At 41.8% G+C, this 19,397-nt stretch overlaps 1 protein-coding gene across 1 annotated transcript in view; it reads right to left on the reverse strand.

The window, feature by feature from the left end:
- The window catches only part of LOC112851106 (uncharacterized), a 76,269-nt gene that overhangs the window by 10,639 nt on the left and 46,233 nt on the right, over positions 1–19,397 (reverse strand). The window contains exons 3-5 of the mRNA XM_025914644.2: positions 9,905–10,048; positions 6,346–6,472; positions 5,768–5,863 (exon numbers count right to left, since the gene is read on the reverse strand). Coding sequence (XP_025770429.1) covers positions 5,768–5,863; positions 6,346–6,472; positions 9,905–9,919 — 238 coding nt within the window. The 5' untranslated portion in view covers positions 9,920–10,048. The remainder of the gene's footprint in view (positions 1–5,767; positions 5,864–6,345; positions 6,473–9,904; positions 10,049–19,397) is intronic.

Here is a 19,397-nt window from a genome sequence, read left to right on the forward strand (position 1 = left end):
TAATCAAGTACATGTGGATGTACGATAATTTTACACCCTTTTACGGGAAGAGTTAGCCAATCTTTCCTCAGATATTTGTGAACATTTCTTTATGTCAACCACATAATTAATATTCTTGACTTCCATGAATGGCCATTTTGAAGACATCCATATTTTGATGCAATTCCAATGTTTCCTACTTAAACGGCAACTGGCAAAACTATTTAAAATTCTGAGTTTCTCAGTCTTACTTTAGCGCAAAGAATGATGCCCTGAACACTTACTTCATGCTGACTTTGTCACTCTTACACGTCAACCACAAACAGGATCCCCACATGGACCCCCCTTTGTACAGTCAGTATACACAACAGCCTCCTTGATCTTTCATGGAAAAGTAGGTACGAAGGTGCCTGGGTGGATCCGTCAGTTAAGTGTCTGACTTTGGCTCAGGTCATGAGTTCAAGTCCCCCAATGGGTGAGCATAAACCCCACTTCTCTCTGCCCCTCCCTCACTTGTGCCCTCTTTGTCAAAAAAAAAAAAAAAAAGGAAAAAGAAACGAAATGTAGGCACGAGCGTATTCGTCAACATAAAAGAGCCCCTCAACAATCAAATCATTTTCATGCACAGAAGTAACACAGGCTTAGTGTGAGATGATTTCAGAGTAAAAGTAGGGACACCTGGCTGGCTGAGTGTGTTTAGAGTCCAACTCTTGATCTCAAGCTCAGGTAATGATCTTGGTTTGGGACATGGAGCCCAAGGTATCTCCCCAGGATGTTATTACCTCTTGTTGAAAACTTTTGATCAGGAGTTAACAGCTTTGCCACATTCTTTGCAGTTTAGGGTTTTCCTCCATTATGTGTTGTCTCATGTTCAGCAAGTCTGTAGTTCTGTTTAAAGGCTTTGTCACATCATAGTTTACATTTGGCAGCCTTCTCCCCACTACGTTCTACTTCGGGTTGGAAGTTTTGAGTAGTACTTTACTGCTTTGCCACATTTTGTAGATGTGTAATATTTCTTCCCATTATAAAATCTGTGCTGTTGGGGAGCTTGGTTGGATCCGATGGTAAAGTGTTTGAATCTTGATTTCAGCTCAGGTCATGATCTCAAGGTCAGGAGATCAAGCCCCACAATGCGCTCCATCTTAAGACGCTGCTTAAGATTCTCTCTCCCCCCACCCGACTTGCGCACACGCTCTCTCTTTAAATGAATGAATAAACGAGTGAGTAAAATCTCTGCCATTGAGTGGGTTTTGAAGTTAAAGGCTTTGCCAAAGTTACTACATTTGTAAGTCTTCTCTTTAGTAAGGATACAGTGGTACATAGTAAGATTTGAACTTTCGTAAAAGACTTCCCCACATTTATTATTTTTATGTGGGCTCTTTGCAGACTGAGTTCTCTGATGTTTATTAGGATTTGACCCTTGATTAGCATTTTCCCAGATTCACTGTATGGGTAAGTTATGTCTCCATTATAAATACCTCACTAATTACGGAAGATGCAGTCCTCACTAAAGATCTCCCTATGTTCACAACACATGAAAACTTGCTGCAAACTAAGTATTATGTGATAACTATTGAGCAGTGAAATCTGGTTAAAGATGCTACCACGTTTACCAAGATTAGAGACTTTGGAACAAGGGATTATGTGTTAGTGGAGGAATATGAAACCCACCGAAGAGAATTTCTCAAATCAATCATATTTAGAATTTTTATCTTCATTTTGAAATGTCTAACATTTCAAAAAAAAAAAAAGTCTAACATTTCAAAATGTCTCGGTGAATGATTAATCCAATTTTATGTTTGAAATGGTTACTTTCAGTACGGATTGGGTGCCTTTCAGATTTTCCAAATGTCCTTTAAGAGAATGTGTATGTTTAAAAAATGGATTTTGGTTCTTGTGTTCAAAGACATTGCTCTGCAAATATAACAGACTTAAAGGTAGTTCTCCCAAGTGTTTTACACCCTTGATCTCTTCTGGCAGTAGGGATGTCATTATGGATAACTGTCCCAGCTTGGTTATATCCATCAGAACATCCTTTGTTCCCTTTACCAATCCCCATCATCTTCCCTGTCATTAAGTATAAATACTTGGGCAACAGCTTCCATATATTCCCAGCACTCTATAGAACGAATCTTCTTTGCCTGTCTTTGCCAACAAGCCTAAGAGGTTATAGAGAGACACAACGAAAAGATACAAAACAGGTTATCTTGCTTACTAAACTCATATGCATGGTCATTAAAATACTGATGTGCAAAATTAACCCCCATCATAGGACATTAGGAGAATGGAGAAATAGGAAGCATCAGGACTTTGATCCTCCATGGAAACAAAATTGACCATATTACCTTTTTTTCAGTGCTCTAGAAGCCAGTTAGGAGAACACAGCACAAGCATTCAAGTATGAATGAAGAAGAACCACACAGAAGGGACAAGGAAAGTTTTTGACAGTTGTGCACAACAGCTGCTCACTCTCCCTGGCACTCCGTGGGCAAGACCGTGAGAAAAGTCTCAACTCTCCTCAGGAAAGAAAGACATAAGTGAACTGTGTGGGAGCAATAATCTGGCTGCTTTGCAGCTGCCCGGGGACTTGTTTTTTTGTCACGTGTGACACAGAATGAGAGAACCCAATGATACACTGTGGTGGCTGCTGAGTCCCAAGGCGAGCATTTGTCCAGACATTGGAGAGACTACAGAGCTGAAGACAGAGAGGGGAAGGTATCACAGGCTCTAAAGAAGTAACTCCACCTCTGTAAACTGAGAAATTAACAAAAACTCAGACAACACAAATGCCCAGAATACATGTGACAAGCACCAGGATTATTGTGATTTGGGTTCTCCTGTACAAATCAAGTTCAGAAGAATGGGCTCAGAGGCTATTTCTTAAATTCCCAAATGTGAACAAAAGATCACAAGGCATACAAAGTAGAAAAACTACTCCAATCAGAGGAATAAAATAAATCTCCAAAACTGGCCCTAAATTAAAAAAGAACTATTAATTACCTGACCAAGAATTCAAATAACCATCACGAAGATGCTCGTGGGAGGAGAGAAAACAGGGAACTAAATGATGTCAGGAAGACTATGCATGGCCAAAATGTAAACCCAAAGAGATGAAAAGTATAACAATCAATCACCCTAGAAACTGGGAGCTGAAGGGTATAATCACGGAATTTAAAAATACACCACGGGGTCACCAACAGATGTGATCCAGCAGAAGAAAGATCAGATTAACTGAGAGACCCCTTGGTCAATGATCTACTGAGAGGAGCTAAGAACAAGGTGGAAAAGGACAGAGTCTAGGGATTCATGGGACACCACCAAGTGAACCCAGAAATACATTAAGGGAACCTCATAAGGAGAGGAGAGTGAGAGGGGGCAGAGTTTACAGGAAGAACTACAGGCTTCTACTTCCAACATATGTGGCAAGAAGAGACAAATTCAAGAAGCTCAGTGAGTTCTAAGTAGGATAAATGTCAAGACATGAACCCACTAACACATTATAATTAATCTATCAAAATTCACAGGTGATCAGAGATTTTCAAAACAGTATGACAAAGGAATCTCATACAAGGGAGCTCCTGTAAGATTATTGGTAGGATTCTCAGTAGACCTTAGGGGAAGAATATTATACTATTAGGACAATTCATGTATACAGGATACAACATTCAGTGAACACTAACCAAGGGAAAAAATCAACGTGTGTCACGAAGTATGTGTGCACGGTATTTATACAAATACATACATAATTTTACTGGTAAAGTGCATAAAGTGGATTCATACTTGAGTTAAACTCACAGTATCTTAAAATCTAAGTTGAAAATTGTCATCCTACCACAAAATACACAGGCAAAAATGAAATCACAACTAAATAGTGTTGTGGAAGAGCCCAACAAAGGAAACACATTATTCACAACTGCAAAACCATAATAAGACAAAATTTACCCCAAAAAAATTCTACATAAAAAATAGTTGAGGGGCGCCTGGGTGGCTTAGTCGGTTGAGTGTCTGACATCGGCTCAGGTCATGATCTCGTGGTTCGTGAGTTCAAGCCCCATGTTGGGCTCACTGTTGTCATCGTAGAGTCTCCTTCAGATCCTCTGTTCCCCCACCCCACGCCTCTCCCCTGCTTGCATGCTCTTTCTCTCTCTCTCAAAATAAAATAAACTTAAAAAAAATGTTTTTAAATAGATGAATTTTTAAAAGGCAACCTTCTATATAACTATAATTTTAAACTATGACTGTGTACCCCTAAGAAAATAGCATTTTCAATTACTGGTAGGACTTCCTCAATGGTAAAATGAAAAACAGTATTCATTAAAAGCAACCATGGAAAGTTCTAATGAAGAATATTACGAATAAGCACTGAAAAGCCATTAAAAAATTGTATTATGTGATTAGAATATTCCTCCTCTTACACAGAACGTGAGGCTATAATCCATTCTTTAGAACCAAGCAGACAAAATAAACCTCTTTTATTTGTAAATAATGAAACACCACCAGAGCTGTAAAATATGTTGACAATCACTTTATGAAAAATAAATATTGGGGATTAAATTCAGAAACATTCTGAGGAATGCAGAAGAGAAACCTATTATTGGTTATTTTTTATTGAAGTAAAATTACATTATAAAAAAAGCTTTTTAAAATATGGCAATTTTACTAATTATCCACCTTACTTCTTATAAGCATATGCCAATGGCCTATCAGAACTTTTGATCTAAAAATTCAGAGATTAACAGAGCGCCTGGGTGGCTCAGTCGGTTGAGTGTCCGACTTCAGCTCAGGTCATGATCTCATGGTTTGTGGGATTGAGCCCCACATCTGGCTCTGTGCTGACGGCTCAGAGCCTGAAGCCTGCTTCAGATTCTGTGTCTCCCTCTCTCTCAAAAATAAATAAACATTAAGAAAAAAAAAGGCTTTTTAAATTTAGTGATTAATCTCATATATAACTAATCAGAAAACAAGAACACAAATGACAAAAATCACAAGAACTTATATAAAATAAAATTATAAAATGATGCAATTATTAAGAAATATGGTGATAATTGAGACTTTATGATAGGCTGTGAGTTCTAAGCTCTAAATGTTGGAGCTCCCCTGGGGCATTAATTTCTGTAGGAATTCTAGGATACACATAGATACATTAAATTATTTCACCATTGAGGAATGGAATGCAGAGTGAAAATTCCTAATTTTAGTTAACAGAAAGACAAATGAACTTTTGACGTGAAATAAAGGATTAGATTTTCTTATTTTAGGGAGGTGCTTTGTTATCTGATGAAATTACTGAGTCTCAGTTTTGTATGATTAAGATTAAAGCCTCCATAACATTGGAAAGGTTAAACAAGAAAACATGTGATATCTGTCTCCAGTGTTCTCGGAGTTTATGCACCAAACCCCAATATGGCCACCACTATCCTGACACACTTCTCACATGAGGCAAAACAGAACCTAGAAATAGCTTAGAATAGAGTTCGTCAGAAATATGGAAACTTCCCCAGGGCCCTCAAAGCAATGGAGAAGCGCTCAGAATATGCAGGCCCTCACACTCCAAGGGGAGTCTCCTCCTGGCCCTCACTGTGGACATGATGGACCATCACTGGAGCTGAAGGAGAATTCTCAAAGAATGTAAGAGCCGGAGGTGTTAGATAGCAGATGGCTCGCTGTGAGAGACATAAAACTAGCTAATTTCCATTCAAGGAGAGCTGCTCAAACCACATTTTAAGGCCTATCTTCCTCCTTCACGACTGGTCCTCACCTGTCATCTGCTTCACTCATCCCCACCTACCTGGGGGTGTGGCTATGGTTTCCTTTTCGTTCACATCACACAGCTCCTTCTTTTCCTCCAAAAACATGACCAGGTCTGGCTTTGACACAGCAAGACCTGTTTATTAGAGAAAAGGAACAGAGTATTGACGGGGATTCTAACTTTCGACCCACTATTGTGCTCAGCGGACGAGAGAGGCCACTGTGTAGAATTTTAGGAAATGATTTCCCAAAAGCCATTGCCCAAAAGTCCCTTTACAGCATGCAGGAAGGATTTCCAACGTTCGGATCTTGACCTCCACTTCCAAACACTAGATACAATAAGAGGGAGAACTTGGAGTCAAACACGTGGGAGGTACCATTTTATGCCATTCAAGGTTTATAATTGCCGCTAATCTACAGAAATGAAGATCTTACATGAAAGGGGAGGCTAAAGCTGAAAAGGAAACATCAGGAAGGTATTTCTCTACATCTACAAACCCCTACTTCTTTCCCTCACTGCAGGGATCTGAATCCCAGTCATGCAAAGAGGAAGCTTTTTCAAAGGAAGGAGCAAAACCCTGAGTGTGGTTTGGGAAGTCTGGAAGGAGTTATCCTCACCCAAGAAAAGGAGGTGTCCGTAGTTCTCTAACATCACATCCCTGTACAGTTCCCACTGAACGACGTTCAGGAATCCCCACTCGTCCTGAGAGAATTCTATGGCCACATCCCTGAACGTCAGCAGTTCCTGCAATGAATACCACAGTTACCAAGTGACCACAGGCAGAGGTCATAATGGTACCTAAGATGAAAGAGGGAGTTAATGTCACCAGCTGGACCCCAAGACCTGACTTTCACTGCTTACCTGCTTGTTCCCACTGACCTTAAATCCCTCAATTTCCTTTACCTCTTCTTTTTACCATCTTCTACTTCAGGCAAAACCCCCCATGGACTCAGTCTCCTATGGGAAAACAAAGCATCCAACAAAAGGTAATGACTGCCCCGAGGAAGAGCTTGGGCTGGCCCAATATGAACTTAGCCCCTGACTCACACCTACTGCAGATGGACCAAAGAGTAACCCGAGGAGTGACAGTTGCCATTACTCACCTCTACATACGACGGCAAGGCTCTCCTTTCTCAATATCCACCCTAATCTTAAATAAAAGGAAACCATTCCCCATTCCTCAGCGAGCCTCTGCTCTGGAAATTATTCCCTTTCTCCTAATTTGCTGAAAACCAAGTTTCCTTTACGTGACAACCCCAGCTGGTGTAGTTTCTCTCTTGTGAGTCAGCAAAGAATGAACTCATGTTAGTAGTTGTATCAGGAGAGCTGGTTCTGGCCTAGGAGAATTCCTCGCTTTATGCGGTGATTTTTAAGACGGTAATATGTTCTCACGTATTCTCTAATTTTGAGATAACAGGCTGGTATAGGATTCACAAAAACATTGTAAACACTGTGTGTTTACCCAAGAGGATTTGTGAAATAAAGGCATCAATACAGGAATACGCGTTTTTAAATACTGCATTTGTATCATATAGAAGTTGTGTCTATTTCTTAGATGGGAAGTTTGAGTGGGTTACAAATATGCTTACCAAATTCTAAGGTGAATGAGAATTTCACCACCGTGTATTAAAGATCTTGTTAAAATGCAGGTTCCGTTCAGGACTTTTGCGGTGGTATCTGAGTCTGCATTTCTAACAAGGCATTAGCCTTTGGGCCAAGGGATACATTTTTGAATAACAAAGGTAGAACTCCAAGGCAAGAATTCTTGGAGGGCTGGTAACTGAATGGGTTTTATGGCAATTACAGGTTCTACTAGAATAGCAAGAAAGCCAACAATTTTTTCTGAGCATTTCATACTTATCAGTGAGCATCTAAGTTTCTCGTAAACTAATGAAATCTAAGAGAACAAACTCGTTATTCTTTTATTTTCATGGAGTATTTTGTCAAACATCCAATATACAGAAGGGATCAGGTCGTAACCCAGGTTATCTGCCCTACAAGTTATCTGCCCTACAGTTGATCTAAAATGACACACAGGTCAGTATACAGAGAGGACCCTATAAAATTGTTCATAAAGGTGTCAAACCTGAGGAGTGATGGAAACAAGCAATCCACACAAAATTGATGTACCTTTTTACATTTCCTACACACACCCATACATTTATTTAGAAAGTAATTAAATACACATTAAAAATGACAGAGTAGAAAACGGTCATGGAGACTTAAACATTTTCAATGACAATAAAACTCATCTCTTTGTGCCTGACAATGCTTCTTTTATTCACAACGGCAACACGAACACACAGAATGAAATAACTGTTATATCTGAGTCCAGTATGGTGATGGATAGAAGCAGTAAACTGTTCACCGTTAGCCCAGAAAGCTGCTCTCTAGCCTGCATAGATTCCTTAAGGATCAAATACGTGCTGGTTGCTGCATTCTTACAGGGTCTCGTGGCTGCTTATACATCTCATCGATGGCTAGTATCGAAATGAATGATAAGCACCAGAAAAATCTTGCAAAAGTAGCTTTCCAAGTAGAAATTCCAAGAAACACTGATGATCTAATACTCCCCACATGTCCCCTCCCACTTGAGCACTTTGCAGATAACCCCCAGCTGCATACAGCCAACCTGCAGCTCTTTCTGCCCAAGGTTCCTGTTCCCAAGCTACTGAAATATAATTAGTAACATGCACCATAAAACGTCTCAAGAATTGTTTCTTGACAGTTGTGCTCAAGGATCCCACAACATAGTATTTCACCGAAGACTTTTGTTTCAATCCTCCTTTTTGATCTATTTCATGATTTTAAGACACTCAAACATGTTTATTCTGTGGTTCTTCTTTTGCTGAACACACAAAGTAAATAGAAGAGGATGCCTGTGACAAGAGCGTAGAGTAAAATAGAAGCCTACAGGACGGAGGTCTGACTGAATTAGAACCTCCATTCCCAGAAGTCACTATCTCTACTACACAAGTGTGTAAACTGAGGCGATGTGGGTGGGCCCGGGAACCAGAAGTCAAGAAAAATTCTTGAGACACAGTCATTACAAAAAGCTGCTTCCATTAAAGCATGGGGACAGGATCTGCACTGAGACAGTGAAGAGAAATAATCGTCTACTTTTAAATTCTGGGGATGAAAGAAGCTTGTACAGGAATTTTCACATGTTAAAGAGGACTTAAGGGATCCTGAAGGTCTTGCTATGGTCAAGCTAAGGTTGTTGTTGTTTTTTGCCTCTACCTGCAAGTTGCCAGGAAATTTTATTGTATCTACGTTTTTCTCGCCTTTGTTCTCCTTAACAGAAACTACAAGCAAAGAGAAACTCAGGAGAAAAAAGTTTCCAGTTTAAATGTGATGGTTTCTGCACATCGCTCAGCAAATCCATCTAAGGTCCTTTAGGAATGAAACGAGGGAATATGTGAATGAAATCTGGTGGAGAACACCGCGCCAAGTTAAACAACGGAACATCAGCTGTAAGGAAACGATTTGATGTGTCCGAAGGTCACATGATCACTGGCGTGTTCTTGTGGCTCCCTAACAGTAAATCAGAAGATAAATCTAATTATGAAAAAAACCAGTGGATTTATCCCAATTTCAATCACATATCGTTTCCATGTCCTATAATACCTGGTATATTTTAAATAGAGTAGCTTTTTCACATTCTAAAGACCAAGCCTGCCCTTTTTTATTTGCAGAACTCTCGGAGTTATTCTGGGCCTCATATCCATCTTGTATTTATGTTCATTTTCTTAGTCCGGGATCTACACAGAGCTGATAAAGCATCCAAAGTGGACCTAAATGGGAAGTGGTTTTTTTCCTTGACTGAACTACCAGGGCCAGACCCCATCAGCAATAGGAATTTTGAACTCCCCTATTTCCCCTGGGGATCTGTCACAAGGAATATTTTCAATACTTGCAGGACTTTAACTCCAAGTGACAACTGTCGAGGCCCTCCTGGAACCCAGGTCGCAAAGGGGACAGAGAAGGCTCTGGGATATACAGGAACAGTGTTCTAAAGACCTAAACTGGAGTATGATTTTTGAAAAGGTTTAAAAAATCAGGTGAAAACAAAGCAGAAATATCAGGACTAGAGGAACCAACATTTGCAATTTCTAAAAGCACAGAATTTCAGGAGAGAAAGAGGACGCGGCTTCTGACGTGGGACGCCAGGCTTACCTGAGAACTGGCCATTTTCTTCTTCTTGCACCTCGTCCGCTAGATTTCTTGCTCGGTTGATTTCAGTGATGAAATCACGGTTGCATCAGGAAGAAAATGCCTTTAAAGCCACCAACACAGCCTCTTCATCAGTTAGCCGCACGCCTGCAGGCAGGACATTGTAATGCAAAAACGGCCCAACTTCCTAGTCCTTTGTGTCCTGAGCTATTCAGGAACTCTGAGCTCCCACTTGGAAACCTAGCTGAGTTTCCCCTTCTCTGCTTGCAGGGGGCCTCTTCTCCCACAGACACCCCCAAATTAGACTGCAGCATGGGAACGTGTGCTGCACGGACCTCACCCTCCCCAACTCCTACAGAGGAGACCCCATTACCTCTCCTTTAGCCAAAGCCTGCACTCAACGTTCATAAATTAATGGGAAGCCGCCCCGCGTAACCCTGGCCTCATTCTGAATCACCTGATGCAGTTAATTAAAATAACAGTTGGGAGGCGCGCCAGGGTGGCTCCGTGGGTTCAGCCTCCAACTCCTGATTTCGGCTCAGGTCATGATCCCAGGGTCGTGGGATCCAGCCAGTTGTGGGTTGCACGCGAAGCAGGGAGCCTGCTTAAGATTCTCTCTAGCTCTGTCCCTCCCCCACTCACGCTGTCTCTCTCTCTCTCTCTCGCTCTAAATTAAGAAAAAAAAAAAAAAAAACACTTGGGGCGCCTGGAGACTCAGCTGTTTAGCGTCCCGCTCTTAATTTCGGCCCAGATCATGATGCCAGGGTGGTGGGATTGAGCCACGCGTCGGTCTCAGCTCGGAGCGTGGAGCCTGCTTAACATTCTCTCTCGCCCTCTGCCCCTCCCCCCCCGCCTGCGCATGCGCTCTCCCCTCTCTTAAAAAAAATACCGTGCATGTATAAAAATAAAACAAATAAAAAATTGCTATCCTTCCCACCCACACCAATTGACAGAATAGGAGGGGGAGGGCAGCTGATACCTTTTTTCAAACTCCACACGTGACCCTATTGGGAAGCATTTGGGGAAGTGACCAAGCAAAAATCAGTAACCATGGGTATTGTTGTCACCCAGATTTAAATCCACGCCCCCTCCACTGATCAGAGTTTCTGGAGATTTACACATTCTCCCTCTTTTCTCTACACGGAGGGAGACGCTCATTCAAATGCAGCCTCCCCTTATACATGCAAATGCCTCTTACAAAAGGAAATTTACACCAGGTTTCAGAGCTTTTCATTTGTCTGCTGGATCTTTAAAATAACCAGCCGAGAATAATCCTTAGGGCAAAGAGACATATTTTGTGCTGACAAAATGCTTCCCCCCCTTCAGTAGGGAAGTGTTTATTTTCCTAAGTCACTGGCAGTTTTCCAAAGCGAACGTGTATTTTCCACTCCCATCAGTAACACATGGGAATTCTAAATCCTCCCAATTTTCGTGTTAATTTGGGGTTATCCTTTTTCCTTTATTTTAGCCTTTCCAGAAAATATTCAGGGCTTTCTCACTGTAAAATATGAAGTGATCTTACTACAGCTGTCGAATACGCTTAAAAGCATAATGCTGAACAAAAATCAAAATGACTGCATTAAAGCATCAGTAAGTCCTGACATTAAACGAAATACCAATTTTTCCTCTCTTCCACAAACCTTCCCTCCTCCCTTTTCATTTAGCCTTTTTCTTCAGGAAGCCGGTACCACCCAGAAAACCTGATGAACAAGGCAGGCAACACAAACAATTCCTGTCGAAACCGGATGGATCCTGTATTTCCCTACAAACCCCCAGCCCCTGCCTCTGGGTGGGCTTGCAGCTCTGAAGGCCCTAGCCAGCCTCAGCCTCCTCAGCCTCCCAAAGCAAGAAAGCTACTGTTCCCCAACTCTGTCTTATCCCAAACTCTGTCTTCACGCTATTATTTTTGACTCTGAAGCACAGAGGTCAGTTTTTGAAAACAGAATGAATGTGCAGGAGAGGAAAACATTTTTCTCCATCTGTTCTCTCTTCTTTGGTGGGTCTAATAATTGCAATGATGTAAGACAGGTTCACAAAGGAAAAAAACTAATTTCTTAATTACGGGAACCTCAAAGATACCAGGCTCAAACACAGGCAGCTGATGCTTATATGCCATTTTGAATTAAGCAGAAGGGGGTAGGGATTTAGAATTTCAACAAGGTGGAAATACATTCACAGGAAAAAGAAAACAAATATTTGTTACACGTTTGCCATGCCAGGCAAGCAATTATTTATGATATAAAAAGTTAATCTCAAAAAAAAAGTTAATCTCTGGTATTAGCTCTTTTCCTGGTAGAGAGGTCCCTCATCTAATTTATTCTTGGGATGTATATCAGCCTCAGAAATAAAGGGAATCCTTCCTTATGCAGCAACAAAATAAACTTAAAGCACCTTTTCTCAAGTTAAATAAGCCACACACAGAAAAATATATACTGTAGGAAATCACATATATGTGGAATCTAAAAGAGACAAAAATTATAAAAGATTAGCATGTTCGTTGCCAGGGGCTGAGGACGGGGAAATACTCGGACATTGATTCAACTGGTCAAGATTTACTTAATGCAGGATGAGTAAGCACTGCACGTTTACATCTCGATGACCAGAGCTCATACTAGTGTGCTGTATGCTTGAAATTTGCTAGGAGAGGCTATCGAAGTGTTCTCACTGATGTGGAGAACAAAGGCAAAAGAAAAAATACTATTTTCTTACGACTCACAGCCCACTGACAAGTCGTTGAGACGGGCAGAGTGGCTTTTCCTCCAGGAACTCACCTGCCTCAATGTGGACACTTTGCCAAGTGCAAAAGGCAACCTTTGTGTGACATTAGCCCCACTCCAGGATCCTGTAAATTCTCCTTCAACACATAAAAACCCTTTTGGAACCTTCCTTTATCTCTACTCCCCAAGTCATATGGTAGCAATTACCCTCCAAGCTTATGGCCCACTGATATACATCTGAAGGGTCTCATGACTGAGGCTTCACTAGACAGTAATAAATGACCTTTGCCTAATAACATCTAGACCCTCAAGTTCCTTGAAACCTTGCTTCCAAATTCCTCAGAGACTTAGGCTGTCCCTAACCCCCTCCCAACTTGAAAGTATATCCTCAGCCACTCCTACTAACCTCAGTGCAGCTCTTTCTGCCCACAGGTCCTGTCCCCGAGCTTTATTAAAACCACGCTCTTTGCACTGAAGACCAGAATTCTTTCTTGTCTGTTCACTCCCGAACCCCAACATTTTCATAGCATCACCACACACACACACACACACACACACCCACACACACACACAGAAAATCTTTTTTTTTTTTTTTTTAATGTTTTACTTTTATTTTTGAGACAGAGAGAGACAGAGCATGAGCAGGGGAGGAACAGAGAGAGGGCAAGACACAGAATCTGAAGCAGGCTCCAGGCTGTCAGCACAGAGCCCGACGCGGGGCTCGAACTCACAAACCGTGAGATCATTACCTGAGCCAAAGTCAGACCCTCAATCGACTGAGCCACCCAGGTGCCCCCACACAGAAAATCTTAATTGTGGAAGGTATGGGATGTTTATTAGATCTTTTGTGGTAATGACTTTGTAAGCAGGACCCAAGGGTGCAGGAGCACCTCGTTCCAGTGGCCCCAGACAGACCCAGTTCTGCCACTCATGGCTGACCAAATCCAAGGGCAAGACAGAGGACTTTTGCTGCCTCAATTTTGACCTCAAACTTCCTCACTGGGTTCCTTCCAGCTTGTCTCCTGGCTCAGGAGGAAGACCCTGAGGACAAAGTATCCCTCAGGGGAACTGGAATTACCCCTCAAGCCACAAGCACAAGCACTGCCCTGAGCCACAAGACCCCACCCTGGACTGACTCCCAGACAATGACAGATTTAACCTTCACTGTCAACCTGCAGGCACCCACTCACTTTTGCCCCCGTTTCCCTTATATAAACCTGGAAGTATATCTAGCACATTGGAGACAATCTGAGACATTAGTCAGCCATCTTCCCAGTGTCTGCCTCCCTGAAATAACTTCCTTTGTCTCACCACCTCTCGTCTCTCTGCCTTTGGATTTTGTCAGGAGCAAGTGACCAAACCTGATCTGATTGGGACCCTGGAGACACATGCTCTTGCACCCCATCCCTGAATACCAGCTAACAGCAGAGCAATGAGTGGTGGCAAAACCAGAAAGGGATTTTCGTCAGGGAGGCCAACACCGAGAAGGCAGTGCACGGACATCTCAAACACGGTCTCCAAATTACCGGAATAATCCTCAACCTTGAAAAAGGAAATAGACCCTTTCAAATTAAACAACACACTTCAAATGTGAGGACATTATGCTAAGTGAAATAAATGAATGAGACACACAGACACTGAATTACTAACATGACTAACCTAATGGAATGAACCTCATGAAAAAAGGAAGGAATGAAGGAAGGGAGAAAACAAGGAATGTAGCAACAAAAAAGTAAGAAAGGAACAAAATGTAATTGCCTGGGGTTTAGAATAGATACAAATGTGGAAGGGGGCGTCTGGGTGGCTCAGTAGGTTAAGCATCCAACTCCTGGTTTCAGCTCATGTTATGATCTCAGGGTTCATGGGTTTGAGAGCTACATTGGGATCTGTGAGGACAGTGATCTGTGAGCCTGTTTGGGATTCTCTCTCTCTCTCTGCCCCTCATGCTTGCTCTCTCGCTCTCTCTCTCAAAATAAATAGATTAAAACAAAACAAAAAAAAAGATACAAATGTGGAAGTAGTTGTGTAACAGGTATTCAGTTTCATTTTTGTAAGACGAGAAATTCAAAGGGATTCATTTTGTAATAATGTAAATATTCTTAACACCACAGTTCAAAATGGTTAAAAAGATAAATTTCAGGACTTAGGTTTTCAACCACAATTAAGAGTAAAATATACGAGCGCCTGGGTGGCTCAGTCGGTTAAGCTCCGACTGAGCGTCCAACTTCGGCTCAGGTCATGATCTCATGGTTCGTGGGTTCAAGCCCCACATTGGGCTCTGTGCTGACAGCTCAGAGCCTGGGGCCCGCTTTGGATTCTCTTTCTCTTGCTCTCTCCCTCCCTCCCTCCCTCTCTGCCCCTCTCCTGCTTGTTCTCTCTCTCTCTCTCTCTCAAAAATAAATAAACATTAAAAAAAAAAAGTAAAATATAAAACCTAAAGCTGAAGGGAGTGTGGGTGGCTCAGTGGGTTAAGCATCTGACTCCTGGTTTCAGCTCAGGTCATGATCCCATGGTGCCTGAGATGCAGCCCCAGATTGGGCTCTGTGCTGACAGTACAGAGCCTGCTTGGGATTCTCTCTCTCCCTCTCTCTCAATCCCTCTCTGTATCTCTCTGGCATGCACGCATACTCTCGGTCTCTAAAAAACTAAACATAAAAACAAAAAACAAAAAAACCCAAAACCTAAAGTTGATACAACCAAGTTGAGTTTTAAAACATTACCTTCAATTCAAGAAGGTATTTCTCTCACAAAAGTCATATACGTTCATCCATAAATACATAATGAACAAAACAACCACTGACCCACTAACCAAGAGAAAGAAACAAGGTGAGTCATAAGCAAAGAATGTATGGGTAATATTTATATAGAAAAATACATAACTTTATTGGGAATTGATATATAGCTGATTTCAATTTGATTTAAACCCTACACTGTGGTAAAATGCACTGAGTTGAAAACTTATGCACAAACATAAAACATAGATAAAAAAAACAAAAAGAAAAAATTAATTCATGTTATGGAACCTATCATACAAAAGAAAGCATTGTTCAGGAATTCTAAAACAAAAATCAGACAAATTTTAGACCTTGAAATTCTGCATAAAACCAATGTTTTAGGTGCACTTGGGTGGCTCTGTAGATTGAGCGTCCCACCCTTGATTTCAGCTCAGTTCATGATCCCACCAGGCTCCAAGGATGGAGCCCACGTAAAATTCTCTCCCTCCCTTTGCCCCTCCCCATGCTCATGCAGGCTCGCTCCCTCTCTCTGCTATGGGGCAGAATAGTGTAATATTATGCAAGGGCGCTGAACGAAACAACCTAGCGTATTTGGGAACATAAACATGAAGCAATAGTTAAGTTTTGAAAGAATAACAAACCTTCAAGGACATATTTTTAAAGTTTATTTCTTTATTGTGTGTGAGTGAGAGAGAGAGAGAGAGAGAACAGAAGTAGGGAGGGGCAGAGAGAGAAGGCGAAAATCCTAAGCAAGCTCCACACTGTCCGCGCAGGTCCTGATGCGTGGCTCAAACCAAAGAACCGTCAGATCATGACCTGAGCCGAAATCAAGAGTCAGACACCTAACCGATGGAGCCACCCAGGCACCCCCAAAAACACTTTAAAACGGAATTGTTATCTCTAAGGAACTGTTTAGAACCACACGTGTTATCCAAAATACTCTAAGGTTTTAAATTCACAAATCATGCATTTGCGGGGCGCCTGGCTGGCTCAGTTGGTTAAGTGTCTGAATCTTGGTTTCAGCTCAGGTTATGATCTCACGGTTCGTGGGTTCAAGCCCCACATCTGGCTCTGCGTTGAAAGTGCAGAATCTGCCTGGGATTCTCTCTCTGTCCCTCTCCCACTCTCGCTCTTTTGTTCAAAATAAATAAACTTAAAAAAAGAAAGAAAGGAAAAGTTGGCTAAAAAAGAGCTGAAGGTACCTTAGGCTCTTAAATTTGTAACATTCATTTTTCCAATGTCCTGGTTCCTTACATGAATTGTGGAAGCAAGGCTTCTAGTTTTGTTTAGGGGTATTCATTTGCTGGATTGAATACTGAAAATTTTAGCCATCTTTTCTCTAAGGGTGAGAACAAATTGGTCTGCAAAGTTCATAATGTCCAGTTCCATCTTGGTCCTTGTAACTAAAAAAGAAAGTTAAATAGTTAAATACTACTATATGGGTGAATTCCACATCTAAAGACTAGAATTTTCTTTAAAGAAACGTTGGACTTGGAAACAATCATCAAAACTAAAAGGAAACCGATGGAATGGGAGAAGATATTTGCAAATGACAGTTTAGATAAAGGGTTAGTATCCAAAATCTATAAAGAACTTATCAAGCTCACCACACAACAAATAATCCAGTGAAAAAAATGGGCAAAAGACATGAATAGACACTTTTCCAAAGAAGACATCCAGATGGCCAACCAACATATGAAAAGATGTTCAACATCACTCATCATCAGGGAAATACAAATCAAAACCTCACACCTGTCAGAATGGCTAAAATTAACAACTCAGGAAACAGCAGGTATTGGCAAGGATGTGGAAAAGGGGAACCCTCTTGCACTCCTGGTGGGAATGCATATTGGTACATACATATATTCGGCAATCAAAAAGAATGAAATCTTGTCATCTGCAACAATATGGATGGAACCAGAGTTATGCTAAGCAAAATAAGTCACTCAGAAAAAGATAAATATCCTACGATTTCACTCATGTGGAATTTAAGAAACAGAACAGATAAACATAGGGGAAGGGAAGGAAAAAGAAGATAAAAACAGAGGAAGGCAAAGGACAAGTGACTCTTAAATACAGAAAATTAAGTGAGGGTTGCTGGAGGGGTGTTGGGTGGGGGGATGGGCTAAATGGGTGATGGGTATAAAGAAGGGCACTTGATGGGATGAGCACTGGGTGTTATAAGTGATGAATCACTAAATTCTACTATTAAGATCAAAAAAAGAAAAAAAATCACAATTCCCTCTTCATTATAGAGAACAAACAGGGTTAATGGAGGGAGGTGGGTGGGAAATCTGTTAGATGGGTGATGGGCATGAAGGAGGGCACTTGTTATGACAAGCACTGGATATTGTATGTTAAGTGATAAACCACTGAATTCTATTCCTGAAACCAATATTCCACTGTATGTTAACTAAATAGAGTTTAAATGCTGGGGAGGAGAGGGAAGGAAAGAGGAGAGGTAGGGGAAGGGAAGGGAGGGGAAGGGGGAGGAGGAGGGATAAGTGAAGGGAAGATGGGGGGGAAGAGAGGGGAAAAGAAGGGAGGGGAAGGGGAGGGGAGGGGAGGGGAGGGGAGGGGAGGGGAGGGGAGGAAGTTAGACTTCATTGTAATCATCATGAAGGGATTCATAGGGCTTTTGTGTACAAGACTGAATTTTGTTCCGATCCACAGGATTGGGAAAAGCCATTATAATCGATAGGTGGGGTCTTCCAGGGACGCTTCTAACGTCTTGCCTAAAGTCAGCAGTCTTTCTTTAGGCCCTATTTATGATGCTCCCACTGGATGTTCCCATCCAGTGTATGGCCTGGCCCTCACCAATAACCAGGTTGTTGAGAAACCAGGTTGGGAAGGTTGGATCACCATGTTAAATTCTTCACCAATTGTGGGCATCCTCAGTCACTTTAGGGAATTCTTTCACTGTGGCTCCAAGTTCAGCCTTACTCCAGAGAACATAAGAAACTTTGGGTCGACCTAGGTCCTCAGAGGACTCATCTTTAAAGGGGCAGGTTTTAATAGGTTCATGAGAGGAGGCAGCAGAGTGAGCTTCAGAGGAAAAGGAAGGTGCAGCAGCAAAGGGATGGAAGGAGAGTGGAGATGTGGAAGGGAGAGGACAGAGGAAGATGGTACTGGAGGTGGGGCCTGAGCACAAGTGGCTTCCTAGTTAGTATCTGTTGACATCGCAGGTGGGGGAGAAAACTAAAAATCAGCAACTCTTTTTTATCCTTCTAATTGTTTGCTTACCTTATTTCATTGAAAAATTATATATATATATGTTAGAATGAGGCAATATTACATTCTTGATAGGGTTTGGAACCTTCAAAATACAAAAATAGAAATCCTATTCCGTCTTGTTGATTTCAGAATCATAGTTGTGCAACTCAGCTTTGATTAAAGTAACTTTGGAAAGTTCAAAGAATCTAGTAATGGCCACCGGAGTTCTAAATTACCTCTGGTTAAGTCCGTCCAGATGCCCAAGCAGAAGGAAAGTATTTTTTATTTCTTTTTTTGAGAGAGAGTGAGAGAGGTGGGGGAGTGGGGTTTGAGCCAGGGGCAGATACAGAGGTAGACTGAGAATCCAAAGTGGTCGCCACACTGACAGCAAAGAGCTGGATGCAAGGTTCGAACTCGAGAACCATGAGGTCATGACCTGAGCTGAAGTCAGACACTTAACCCACTGAGCCACCCAGGTGCTCCAGAAAGTATTTTTTAAGCATAAGGAAGGCGTCTATTCCTTCAGCTGTAATAGAGGAGTAGCACCCATGAGCAAGATCAAGTCCACCCCTTCCTGTTGGGTCTGCAGACGACTACCAGTGGTATGGAGAGAGGGCTCCTCCTGCCAAATCCCCCGACTCTATTTTAGTGAGGTATCCCATTACCAATTTTCACAGTCGGAAAGGAAAATCTGCTTCTTTCAGGAGACTGGCAAGTGGTGAAGATGTTGGACTTATGTCCAAAGACTATCTACAAAGTCACACAGCAAGCAGGGAGTTTCTAAGGGGGAGGCACACGGAACTAATGAGCACTGACGTGCAGGGGAAGAAT

This window comes from Puma concolor, chromosome E2 (genome assembly GCF_028749965.1).
Source record: "Puma concolor isolate L17-30 chromosome E2, mPumCon1.1.hap2, whole genome shotgun sequence".
NCBI lineage: Eukaryota > Metazoa > Chordata > Mammalia > Carnivora > Felidae > Puma > Puma concolor.